This window comes from Scomber japonicus, chromosome 6 (assembly GCF_027409825.1).
Source record: "Scomber japonicus isolate fScoJap1 chromosome 6, fScoJap1.pri, whole genome shotgun sequence".
Lineage (NCBI taxonomy): Eukaryota > Metazoa > Chordata > Actinopteri > Scombriformes > Scombridae > Scomber > Scomber japonicus.
The window spans coordinates 29,593,061-29,606,484 of record NC_070583.1 but is presented as its reverse complement, the minus strand read 5'-3'; the positions used below and the strand labels follow the sequence as shown (position 1 = coordinate 29,606,484).

Below are 13,424 nucleotides of genomic sequence, written 5' to 3'. Positions count from 1 at the left end.
GTGTGTGTGTGACAGAGAGAGAGAGAGAGAGAAAGAGAGAGAGAGAGAGAGAGAGAGAGCAGAATAACATAGAATTTAAAACGCTCAAAAAATGTAACTCTTCCTTACATGCACAAGAAGGGTGGAGGGCTAATAACACCAGAGAGATTATCACGTGCACTGAATACCTGCTCACTCAGAGGGGGGCTGGACATGATGGGAGGCGTTTCCAGCATCAGTGGCGCGTTGCACACAGACATTTCATGCACTACCAACTGTTGGGTTGAAGCACCGGTCGAGCGAGCGCAGTCCTGCATATGGTCGCTTTCAGCACCAGGTGGCTTTTGGATGCATGAAACACGGATGGCATTTCCCCGTTCATTAAAAAGGTGCCTACAGACATGGAAACATTTATAAGCCGCAATGATAGAAACGCTGCGTAAGTGACAGCACGTCTACAACGACAAGGGACTGGTGCGCTCTGGCACCGCAGACAAGCAGTCACCAAACTTCACACGAACAAAGCACCAATTTAGGACAAAAGATCGGGACACTGTAAGACTGAACATGTTTCCGTGGACTATTTCTAATCTGCATTTGTAGCCTTATTATCAACTTCAGCACCAGAATAAGGTGTGGAAAGCGTCCGTGCTGTGCTCATTTTGCCTTCCCTCTCCCCCCCGACCGTGCCAATGCTAGAATGGCTTGTGGCTTTGTGCATTGTGATCCTGGTGGTCTTTATCTGGCCAGGCTCTGCTATGCTCCAAGAATTGGGGATTTCACGGCAGGCAGCGAAGGACAAAACCGTGAGATGCATCTCAGACAGAGTGGGGAGTGACAGTGCTCAGATGGCCTGTGCGGGAGCCGAAACCGATGAGAAAGCACGCACCGTGGCACTCATCTGCAAACCGTCCGCGCTGGCCAACTATCTCCTGAAACACTGCAGGACTTTCAGCAATTACTCGCCGTGTGTCGGGTGGACGTGGCGGGCCAGTGCCTTCCTCCTGAGTGTGTATGAAGCGTGCTGGCCGTACGACAGTCCGGTCCAGTTTGTGCGGGACAACCTGCAGCTGAGCGACGATGGGCTGCTGGCCTTGGACTGGGCAGTTCCGTCTTACCAAAAACGACGCAGGACTTCTAGTCACTCCACCAGCCCGGTTCTTCTCATCATCCCAAACTCTTTTGGGAGGATTACAAGAAATGTGTTGAAGGTAAACTGTGAGCTCTTGACTTCTCCCACAGACTTAACTGCGTAAAAATCCCCCCAATAGTATAGAAATGACACATTGACAAATCATATTCAGGTTTCATAAAAGCTGAGGACAATAGAAAAGTTCACAACAAAAAGTCATAAAAGTAAATTAAAATATTCCAACGAGTTGATAATCTATAAAATGTTGGAAATGATTGAAAACCATCATGATGCTCTTACTATAGATGCAGCTGATGGGAATAAACTTTTTAGCTTCCCTGTAATTCAGCATTTGTGTTTCAGTAGATATTTCAACATGATGAAAATGACACTTGCTTGCTTGCATTGAAACATACTGTGCATGGCATAGTTTCCATTGTCTTCCAACACTATTTCTAGAAATTAAGGGGAAAATATCTCAAATGCAAAATAATACCCTCAAATAATAATAAATAACCTCAAATTAAGAAACCAAAAACCTTCAAGATACATATTGAATACATGCACAGACAAATCTTGTTTTGCATAAGGTATTGTGAAAGAGAAACTAGTCAAAAAAAGAAGTCATACATTCAGTAATTTGAAAGAGATGTGGGTAAAAGCCAGAGCAGATCAATGGCTATTTGGCAAAGCAATCACTTGAGCTTAAGGCATTGCAAGCTCAGTCAGAAGAGAAAATCCAAGTGATAAAAAGAGCAGATGCGGAGGCAGCACCAGTCTTTCAACTGCTCTTTCAATACACTGACTGAGGTAATTGAGTGAGGGATTACAAAGCATCGCTTGACTTGAGGGGCCTGGGGAAGTGCAGCGCTGCTCCACATGAATGCCTGTTGGCTCTCGCTCCACTCTGGGCACCTGGCACTGTGCTAGCTCATTTCATTTCATACTGTTAGCTCTGTGAACAAATCCGTCACAGGCTACTGTCAGCTCCATGTCAGAAATAGCAACTCTACAAGAAGTTGATACTAAAAACAAATGTGTGTGTTTCCTTATAGTCTAATCTAGAATAAAGAAAGGATGGATGATGATAGAATAGAGGAAGAGAAATAGAGGGGAAATAGTGATGAGACTAAATGAAAAGGAAAAAAATAGATATGGGATGAATTATAGCTTTACTGTAGGAAAAAAGTAACATTATAGAGATGAAATATAATTGTCAGATTTAGACAGATCGATGTCTGTTTTGAGGCTGACATCAGAGTAGAGAGTATTTATGATGCTGTCAGCCAGTTATGCTTGGGAGGGTTGGAAGCCGAGGCGCCACAAGGGATATACACCAATTAATATTGCTCCTGTCACTGGCGAGATTCACTGCGCATAACCCTGTGTGTGTGTGTGTGTGTGTGTGTGTGTGTGTGTGTGTGTGTGTGTGTGTGTGTGTGTGTGTGTGTGTGTGTAAGAGAAAGATAAAAAGAGCTCATGTTTTTGTGGGTATACTCACACATGGGTCTATATCTGTGACACAGAGAAGAAACAGAGAGGGAAATGTGGATTCTTTTTTTTAAGTTTGTGGGCTTGCAGGCTCTGTGCCCTTCTCTTTTACACAGTACATTTCAGGAACTCATGAATTTATGAATGAGCAGCTTCATCTTAAATCATTCAGGTCTTTACAGTTTGTCTAAGGCTGCTTTGTTTCATCTACTGTGGTGGGATTCTTACTCATTTAAATGACAGTGTGGAAAAATGTTATATACAGTATCTAACTGCACTCAAATACAGTATTTTCATTTATTTGGCTTTATGTTTGGTTGAAATCTAATTCAATATGTCAGTAAATCAATCACACAAAACATAGTCAATCAGTCAGTCAGTCAGTCAGTTGGTTGAATTGATTCACATTATTATCAGGATCACAGTGCAAATCATGTTGTATCATGCTGGATGTTCCCATGATAAAAACAATCTAATAAGTATTAATTGTTGTATTAATATTGAGACTACTTTATTTTTTTAGTGAAAGAAAAAAAAAAGAAAAGCATCACATTTCCCAAACATACACCTCCTTGGATTTCTCTTTCTTGTTCTTTCTCAGTGTATCCATCTCAGTCCCTTAATATTTATGAGCTATTTCTATTTATAAGCTGTACCTTGATATTTTCGGAAATATGCATATTTGCTTTTTTGCAGAGACTTCGATGACAAAGACAAGGTCAATGTCACTCTCATACAGTATATATATGGTAAATATGAAGCCAACAGCCACCAACAGCTAATTAGTTTCACTTTCACTGGAGACAGGGGGAACAGTTAGCCTGGCCCTGTTCAAAACATAACAACATAACATAAATGTTGTATCTTTTTTGTTTAATTAATTTAAAAAAAATAGAAATGCAAAAATGATTTCTACCTGACTATTTCTTGGACAAGTGTGGAGAGTCCTAGCTGTCACAGTGACACTACAGGAACTTTAACTACCTGGCCAAGAAGTGTATCAGGCATATGCAGTAAACCAGTGTAAATTAAGCTAAGCTAGGTGGCTGCAGACTGTATATTGAACAACCACATAGGAGAGTTGTATTTATTGTCTTATCTAATGCTCAGCAAGAAGTCAATTACATATATTTCATAAAATAAAACTCTTGCTTTAAACCAGACCTGCATTTATCTAAAATTTAAAGCCTACAATAGAAACCACAAAAAAACTAATTAAACTTCATTATCTGTCTCGAGCTCCACCATCAACCTTTTAACCCCTTTTCACAATAAGAGTTCAGCTTGACATGTTGAAGGTGTGTGGAGGCATGTAGGACTGAGCCCCATTTTTTCAGCCTGTGATCAGTGTAGAGCGGTGTGTTGAAAGGTGATAAACGTTCCTGGAAGAAGACATAGCAACTGTTTCACTCGTCTCCCCTCATTTGATTTACACGTGTCACACTCTTCTGACAGAGCAGATAGATTTACTGCTAGTTGCACAATAATTTTGTGACCTAAGTTCACATTTTTGTTCAGTATGCTTACAGATATATTTCATTAGACATATTTCATTCCTTATACACAAGGAAGTGTGATATAATCTGGCAATTATGTGTAATTTACCATTCAAAACTCAAATTGTTTTCCAGAATTTCTCTCTTTTACCTCTGCTGAGAGAGCAACTTTGACATTTTCCAAATTCCTTGCGGGATGGGATAATTGCTTTGCACTCATGCATTGCAAGTGGGAAACATTTACCATAAATAATTATGATTAGATCAGTGAAATGAGTAATAGTAGCAGGAATACTTCACCATTACCAGTCATGGAAATTTTTTGCCAGTTTACCAGCAGCAGTATACACAATACCCAATACAGACAGGACATTCATGAATCAATGTCCATATATTGTAGCTCCTAAGCATCATATTCATCAAACACAGGTGCTCATGTTATAGTTTTTATGGAGAACAAAGTGAGTGGGCCGAAGAAACAAGCAGTGCATCTGTGTTTTCTGTCCCATCATCACTTTGTGAATTTTACAGCTTGGTGTCGACACACTGTGGCCAAACAGTCCACACAAAGGCAGTCTATAAGTATTACTGTAACACACTGACCCCATTTTAGCTTGCTGACTCTGATTGATAGATAGATAGAGAGATAGAGAGATAGATAGATAGATAGAGAGATAGAGAGATAGATAGATAGATAGATAGATAGATAGATAGATATTACAGTGAGGCAGCAGCATTACACACAGTGACGATAACTAACATATAGTATAAGAATAGAAAGAACAAACTATACATAATAGCAATAGCAAATAAAATTAAAATAAATAAAATAAAATAAAACGTGTGCATCAATAAAACAATGACAATGTGGGTAAAGCGCTAATTTACAGCTCTGATTTAAGGGTGTTTACATTCATGTTCCTATAAAGCCTGAAACATCAAATAATTGCCAGAAAATTAAAATTTATTGGACCTTCTGACAAGTAATTAAAAAAGGTGAATTAAATAACACTTTGCATCTATGAGTTTTGTTTTGTATCATATTTGATTTTTGGCAATTTATTTTAACACATGAAAACATATTGAATGAAACTTTTTTAAGGTCCTGCATGAAGCTCATAACAACACCTTTTAAACCTTGTTATGCATGATAATAATATATAATGCATGAAATGAAATAAAATGAAAATTGACAGATTTACAGATAAATGACTTCTATACCTGCTGTAATTTGTAACACATTTTCAACAGGAATTTACCATATAATAAGCTACACATTTTTTTTAGTAATTCAACATTGCATTGGTTTATCTTTGTACTACATGTATCTGTTTGTATATACATCAGGTTTTTAGGAATTAAATATGATCACACTGATGATTTAAAGGTCTCTAAAACTCATGTATCCAATGTGATACACTTAGTGATACAGGGTAAAGAGTGCAGGAATTGAAACCCATAAATGGACGCAGCATCTTACATCAGTCCCTTTTATATCTGCAGTTTGAAATCTGCACATCAAGATTTAGCAGCACCTCTGTGACTCATGTTGCTCCTTAATGCAAACCAATCTTTTGTTGTTAGATGGCAAAATTCACCAATCAGTACATCAGTAGAGTAGAAACATAGACAGGTAACCTTCAGTATAATGGTTTAACTTTGCAATAGGACCGATAAATCAAACCATTTATTGTAAAATCTATATTTTGGAGGCTCATGGGACAGGAACTAGCTTTAGAAACAAGTTGGAACTTTAGTTTTCATTATTTGTACTTTGTTGTTATCTGCAATAATTCATAGCTACTCTCCCCTTCGAATGTATGTCTGTGATGCTTAATGCTTTGAAATTCAGTCAGACAGACAAACTGTCTTGCACTTGCAAAAAATATTTTTCAACTCCATCATTTTGTCAGCTTGGTGTAGACTTCATAACACTCTTTATCTTGGGTTTCATCTGAAGGAGGCACATTTTTCTATGTTAGGTGTGATTAGAAAAGACAAAAAGAAACAGCCTGTGGTTTGTTTGGTTTGTTTATTGTTAGGCCTCATACAATTCATTGGTCAGCAAACCTGCAATCAACTAACTTTATAAAGATGTAAGTCATGAAATTAATTACAGAGTTCTTCATTAAAGCAATGAAAAGATTACAGGGGATCCACATGTATTGTTGGAGGAGTCTATACAATGGTATACAACAGCAGGATACATTTTAGTTTGTCTTCTTCATTTGTAAAATAATTGCTCTACCACTGCATTTTGGAATATATTTAACTCAGAGTAGCAAATCTATTCTCGGACATGTATCACAAGCTTGTTGAAGAGAATTTCAGCAAACTATTGACCTGAACAGAGGACAGCTTTGCAGCAGGATGGTTTGATGCCTCTAAAAGGCTTTTAATCGAATAACATCCTTAATTTAACTTGATTTGTGGCGACATGTTCCGATGAAGCCACTAAAGGTTGTTAGACATTAGAGAACTCTCTCATATTTATGTGCTTGACACTGTTTCAATAAAGTGAGGAGAATAAATGGGGCCCTGTTGTGTGTGTGTTCATAGTGTGTGTATGTATATGAAGTGTGAGAGCTGGCATGTTGTCTTGTGTCTGGAGTCCTTGCTAAAGGAATTTGTCACTGACCCGACAGTTAATCATCTCCGGCAGAAAACTGACTGGAGTAGCTGCTGATCTGTTTTTTCCCCTTTGTACAATATAGCTGAGATCTCTACCAATACCAGCACCTGGTCCAGAGTAAACATGGCATTTAGAAAAGGTTTTGCCATAAACTTTGTGTACACAATATTGGAAGGACAGATTTTTTTTAAATAATTTTTATTTGCTTTTAAAAACGACAGATCAAACTTAATCAACATTTTTTTTGCAACCCTATAAAAAACTAAAAAAAATCCACATTAAGGAAGCAGTAAGGACCCATGTTCCCTTTAAGATGCATGTACTGTATGCGTCTTTGTAAAGTTCATGTGGTAAGTAACATCAACATGATAATTTACGAGATTGTTCTAAAAATAAATTCTTAACCCCAATTTTTTTTTTTTAATAAAAATTTGCCTCAGATTTCAACAGTTTTCACACAGTCCCCCTCTTACTGTATTGCCCATAGTGCCTAATGATCATTTATGATGTGTGGACCATATTGATACCTGAGCTGGCTGGTATAACCACTTTCATCACTCTGAACCCAGCTCTTCTCTGCAGTTTAAATAGTTAATAATGTATCTTAATATCTTTTGGAATCAAACTAAACAAAAGTGATTTATATTCATTTGAAACTGCCTTTTTGGATCAATTCAACTCAGTATCTATAGAATGAGATTGGGAGCTGAGTAACAAACACATTAATGAATATTCCTGTGTACTAGCTCTTCTAGTTTTCCTCTCACTACCTAGTCATGTATCTGTCCTGTAATCCCTCTTTTTATATTAACCTCCAGGAAGTGGCATAAATGCTGCTGCAGTCATTCTCAGCTGGTAAATATTTAATGCAGTGATGTTGCAGCTCTTTCTGCATTCAGTGGGGATTTATGCAGGTTTAAAGCAGAATGTTACTTAAAAAATAGACTTTTTTTGCCACAGTCTCATTATTGTCTCTGATCATATAGTGTAGTAGGTCTAAAAAAATAGAGAACCCAGCTCGACTCCTCCTGTGTTGAGATAAAGCAGAGTGACACTGCAGATTTATTCCTTGTGGTTCCAGACACTGTAATGGATAATTTATTCTTAAGGTAATATTCAGAGTTTATACTGGAGAGCTCACTCATCTTCATTCCTTGTCTGCATGGAGAGGATTTTCAGTGTAATTTATATAATGTGATTCACTGCCAGTTCTGCTCTGCTTAAAATCAAAATGTCCCCTCTCTTTCCATAGTTAGGTGTGTTTTTCCCAGCGTATGACTCCCTCAGGTTTCATCATGTGTCCTGATTATTTTTGGTTTGACTGTATATAATAGAAAAAGGTCTCATTTTGCATGAATGGGCATGGTAATATGTGCTGTGTTGCTTTAACTATTATACCATATTCAAGATCAAGGAACAACAGAGCCATTATTTTGAGAGAAAGCTCATTGAGATCCTTAAAACCCAGAAATTATAAAAAAAGATAAAACATTATGGGTGAGCAGAAGAACATTTTATATTTTTGAAAGACACATATTCAGCAATACCTGCTTAATGAAACTGGCTTGTTATTGTGGTTTGCTGTTTTATATAATGCTTCATGGAGCCACATGCTACATTTTGCTTTTTGGTTGGTAAACTTTGTGCATATTCTCCTATAATTTGCACAGAATTGAAACTGATTCACATTTGACATTATCTCTCATTCAGTTTCTTATGTTCATCAATGATTCCACTGCCCAAAATAAGATACAATAACAGTACCTCAGACTAGAAGAAATAGTAGATAGTGATATTTTCTGCACAGTGCAGCCGACAGAGAGATCACAGTGTCCATATTCAAGTCTTTGTTGCTCTCCCTTTCCAATTTTGCTCCCAGCACAGTTCGAGGGGAGATGCATGGTGCAGGTTGAAGCTGTCTGGGCTGCAGACATCATTTCAGCTAATGAGATTTTGCACAATGTTGGCCTCCTCAGTGCTTCAAAACTGTCACACATAACTGTACGTTCTGCAGGTGGAGGCTGGCAAGTGGCCCCATCATGACAGCCCTGAAGCTATGAATGCACTTTTCATATCACAGTAGTTTTCTCAGTTATGGCCTCATCAGTTGTTTTTTATGTCCAAATATGGATTGTTGGATCAACTTTTAGAGGCAGTAAAACCAACTAAAGATGTAAACTAATTAAAATTAATTCCAGAGAGAAAGCACATCCACATTTTACTTTTCCACTGGAAATTAATGAATTATAAAATATGAGTTGGTAGACATTTTGAAGTTGAAAAGTTAATGTTAGCATAATGAAATAAAACACTTAAATTAGTAGTGCTACACAATACTCTTTAAAGATACATTTCACTGTATCCCTTCACATGGAAAGTCTTAAATTGTTCATTATAATTTTTGTTGGCCATATTTTACACTGAAGTCAATATCTCAGCATGCAGAGGTCTCATGTGCTGCTTTATCTGTGCATAACTTTATTATTAAATAACTTAATACTGTGTATTTGTCTCCTTGTTTCAGGTGAATCAGGCATGCTGTATTTTTCTGCACAAGTAAAACATTGTGCGGTAATTGGAAAGAGCTGAAACTGCACCAGAAAACCACACACAGTTAAATGATATCACTAGATTTTTACCATGGCCTTTCCCAATGAAGTGATGGCGCTTGTTCCTATAAGCATGCTGGACCTCATTTTACTGTGTTCTCATTCCCCCAATAACTGGTCATTTCTTTTTCCATACAATTGAAAGTAGTATTGTGCATTTTCAGGTGTTAAAAGTGCAAAAAACAAGTCAAGGAACAAAATGGAAACTCAGTGCTAAAAGGAGGCATTGTTTAATTCTGTGGTATTGTAACAGAGAGACCGATTTAACCAAATGGCCTATTCAAAGAGTAGAGTATGTTGTATTTAAACCATCGATCGACCATTTCATGTACCTTTTTCTGTAATTGGCCCCATCCTTTTCTTCTTCTTCTCTCTGTAGTTGTGTGAAACAGCATTATCCCACGGCTACCTCCCAGTGGTCTTCAACCGTCGCAGCCATAACGGCACACCGCTCACCACCGTGAAACTGCAGCAGTTCGGTGACCCCGCGGATCTTCGAGAGGCCGTGCGCTACATTCGTTATCGGCAGCCTGCAGGAAGACTGTACGCCGTGAGCGAGAGCACGGGGTCAGGCCTTCTCCTGTCTTACCTGGGGGAGTGCGGATCATCGAGCTACGTGACAGCAGCCGTCTGCCTGTCACCCGTGTTCCGCTGCCAGAGCTGGTTCGAGAATGGACTCGGCTGGCCCTTGCAGTGGGCTTTGGTGCTCTACCAGAAGTTCTGCCTCAGCAGGTATAGAAGAAGAGGGTAGGACTGGTGTTAGGCTATGAGGGATGGATGAGACAAATTAAAAGTTTAAATATAATATCAAAGGTGAAAAAAACTGAAAGATTAACAAAGAACAATGCAGGCTTTTAAAGAATAGTTCTAGATATTATGGCCTGGGTCATATTTTCAAAGCTTTGCCCATCATTTCTATGTCACTACACAATATCGAATCAACACTACAAGCTGTCATGTAGCTAATTTAGCCAGATTTAACCATGTTGAAGGCAAAACGTAAAGTAATTGCACCTAAACTGTTGGTAACAATTCCTCTTTGCACAAGAAAACTATGTGCACAACTACGGCATGTAGGTTAGCTCAATTTCTTTTACCAGAAAGATGTTCTGCAGACTGTCAATGATTGTTAACAACCTTTTGTAAGCACTCAAAGCAAAAAAAAACACAACTACCATAGAGAAATGTTTAAAAAGAAAAACCCACCTAAAACATAAAAATACTCCCACAATTCGAGGATCAGCAGTAACCTCATGTGTATTTACAAATTGAAATGAGGTCTTAAACGGCAAAACTATGGTTGTAGAAAACTGAAATTCCTTTTTAATGACGGTTAGTGACCTGTAGAGAATGGATATTGTGAACTTTCTGAATTTCCAGATGTAGATATACAGTACAAAGCACAGCACATATCTCTTAGTTTTAGAAGATTCCACATTAATTTAAATGAGATTTGGAGGATAGAAAGTAATAAACAGCTTCTCCTTTCATCCAGGTTTCTCAGAGGAGTATGTCACACAGTGTCAAGAATATGATCAAAGAGCAAAGTTTCATAAAGCTACTGCTAAAAAGATGCCTTATGAAAATCTTAGATGAAAATGAAAACAGGAAAATTGTGAATCTTCAGTCAGCAGAAAGCGAGAGGCTGTGAAAAAAAGGATTGTGAGAAAAACAGATGTATGTTCTCACCAGCCATTTATTGGAAAAGCAGAGGCAATTAAGAAAACAGCCAAGTTACTGTAGCAACAGATGGCCTGCTCAGTGTCAGGATATTGATTCTGAGAGGCATCATGACCCAGGTAAAGTTTGTCCAATCAGTGCCAATGGGGAAATGAGGCTCGTGTAGCTCGTCAAAATTGATTTAATGATTTTCTCTTGTTGTCTGTGTTTGTGTGTGTGTGTGTGTGTGTGTGTGTGTAGATACAGGACAGCGCTGGGTGAGACCATACAGACAGACACCTTGTTTTCTAGCTGTTCTTTGCGTGGTCTGGAGGAAACGTTATTCTGTCAGGCTGGCAGCAGCAGCAGCAGCAGCAACACTTCAGGTGCCTGGGATGCTTACTGGGAGCGCAATGAACCCTTAAGAGATGTGGATGAAGTGGCTATTCCTGTTCTGAGCGTCTGTGCTCAAGATGACCCTGTCCGTGGCGACACCCAATCCACGGTGCCCCTCGAACTCTTTGAGACCAACCCACATTTTTTTCTCCTCCTAACAGGCCGTGGCGGTCACTGCGGTTTCCCCACCCAATCCAAGGGGAGTGCCACTGGTGGCTCCGCGGTTGTACCGAACAGTGGGATGGAAAGCTGTGGGACCTATTGGAGCCACAAAGCTCTGTTGGAATTCTTTCGGGCGACCACAGACTTCTTCGCTGCAGAGGAAAGAGCAAAGCAACTCGCTGCTAGGAGGAGGGGGCTCGGGGGAGGCTCAGGGGGGAGGGTTTTCCGTCACCGCAGTGTCAGTACATGTAAACGAGTGCCAGCGTGTTCCCATAACATCCACGCCATTTACAATTGGCAGAGGTCCTATACACGATGAGGGAGCTTGATGGAAGTAGATGGACTACAGTACACTGATGCTGTTTGAATTTGGGATATGAAGGACTGTGTTTGTCATGACCAAAAGTAGAAAAGTGCTTGGGGTTTGTGACGCAGGACGAGGTCGCGGAGAACTTCTGAGCAAGAGAGAGCAAGTGTTGTTATCACATTCTTGATGTGAGCCATAAAACACTAAGACACAAAATAAAAAGTTCATAAAAGGCCACAAGCTTGCGTGCAGTTGTTATATTCAAACTTTTGACACTAAACTCTCAAGATGGGTGGGAAATCTATTTTTCTACAGACTGATACAAGTCTATTCACTGCCAGCTGTTGAAACTGAAGGATTCTGCCACAGATGTATTAACAGACACATAGACATTTATTAATCCATAAATTAATCTGTCTCACATCAGCATTTGGGATATTTGAAACATTGACACTTACTGTAGTATTTTATTAAAGTTTGGTATAACTTAAAAGTGTTGAAATGATGTATGAAGGAGAGTTTACTGTGTATATTATTGGATGTTCTCCTTTTTTTCTTTTTTTGGGGAAATGTCCTGTGATGTCCAGAGTGGAAGAACTGGCATGTGGCTGCCACCCAGTCAGCTTCCACAGGAAAGTCTGTGTCATGAGGTTATGATATTTTAATGAGCTGGGTGGGTGGAAGCATTTTATGAGTTTTCCTGTCTCATCATTCAAACTCTATAATAAGAGGTTTCCCCCGGCAGGTGGTGAAGCAGTTAGGTTGCTGGTTTACTGAGATGGAGCATTGAAGACTTGGTAGTATAATGTTTAAAACATTTCTTGAATTTCTGGTAATTTTGCTTTATGGGTTGATTCTTGTGCATAAGACTAATAAAGTACAGAAATCAAAATAAAGAAATATTTGATGTTCAAAGGGCAGCTCTGCAGTTTAATAAGCAGGAACAAAGCCAAGGTTCAGAAAAGTATAAAGCTAAAGTTAGGATGCAAACCTACCAAGCACTATTCATGAACTTAATGTTGTGTTTTGTTTCATAATTGTGCCATACAGTTGATATTTGTATAATATTATGTGATGGATTTATGGGAAATAAATGTATAATAAAGAAAAGATTATGATAAACTTGGAATAAATACTTTGTAGAGGCAGTATGTTGTGAAAAATAATACTAATAGGTTGTTTTTCTGCATATTACTGTAACTTTCTCATTATTTTTGGTCATACACTTGTTGCTTTTTTAAGGCACATCACATTAAAATTGTAATCTATGCTCCTGTCAAACCCCTGCTGGGTCAATGCTTGCAGACACTCCCAATTATAGCACAGTCCCCACAGTCATGTTGTGTTAATGTGTGTGTGTAAGAGAGAGAGAGTTGACAATGTGTCTTCTGGCACACATTTTGTGTGTGTCTGTGTGTATACTGCTGTGTTCCAGCTGTCAGAGTGGATAAGGCTCTGTGGGCCGACAAACACTGCAGTGAATGTCACAAAAAAACACATACATCCACACATCCACACACACACACACAAGCATGTAAACAAGGTGTGTGTGTGTGTGTAT

General features: G+C 38.8%; 1 protein-coding gene across 1 annotated transcript; it reads left to right on the top strand.

Annotated features, from left to right (window-relative positions):
- Positions 1-220: 220 nt before the first annotated feature.
- abhd15a (abhydrolase domain containing 15a) lies at positions 221-12,985 on the top strand. Its single transcript, XM_053320750.1, has 3 exons — positions 221-1,190; positions 9,719-10,071; positions 11,260-12,985. Exons 1-3 carry the CDS (start codon positions 672-674, stop codon positions 11,873-11,875), a joined length of 1,488 nt encoding a protein of 495 aa, XP_053176725.1. The 5' UTR covers positions 221-671; the 3' UTR covers positions 11,876-12,985.
- Positions 12,986-13,424: the final 439 nt, after the last annotated feature.

Coding starts and splice junctions, on each gene's coding strand:
- abhd15a (XM_053320750.1), top strand. CDS start 672: ATGCTAGAATGGCTTGTGGCTTTGTGCATTGTGATCCTGGTGGTCTTT. Junction 1,191..9,718: donor TTACAAGAAATGTGTTGAAG/GTAAACTGTGAG, acceptor TTCTCTCTGTAG/TTGTGTGAAACAGCATTATC. Junction 10,072..11,259: donor CAGAAGTTCTGCCTCAGCAG/GTATAGAAGAAG, acceptor GTGTGTGTGTAG/ATACAGGACAGCGCTGGGTG.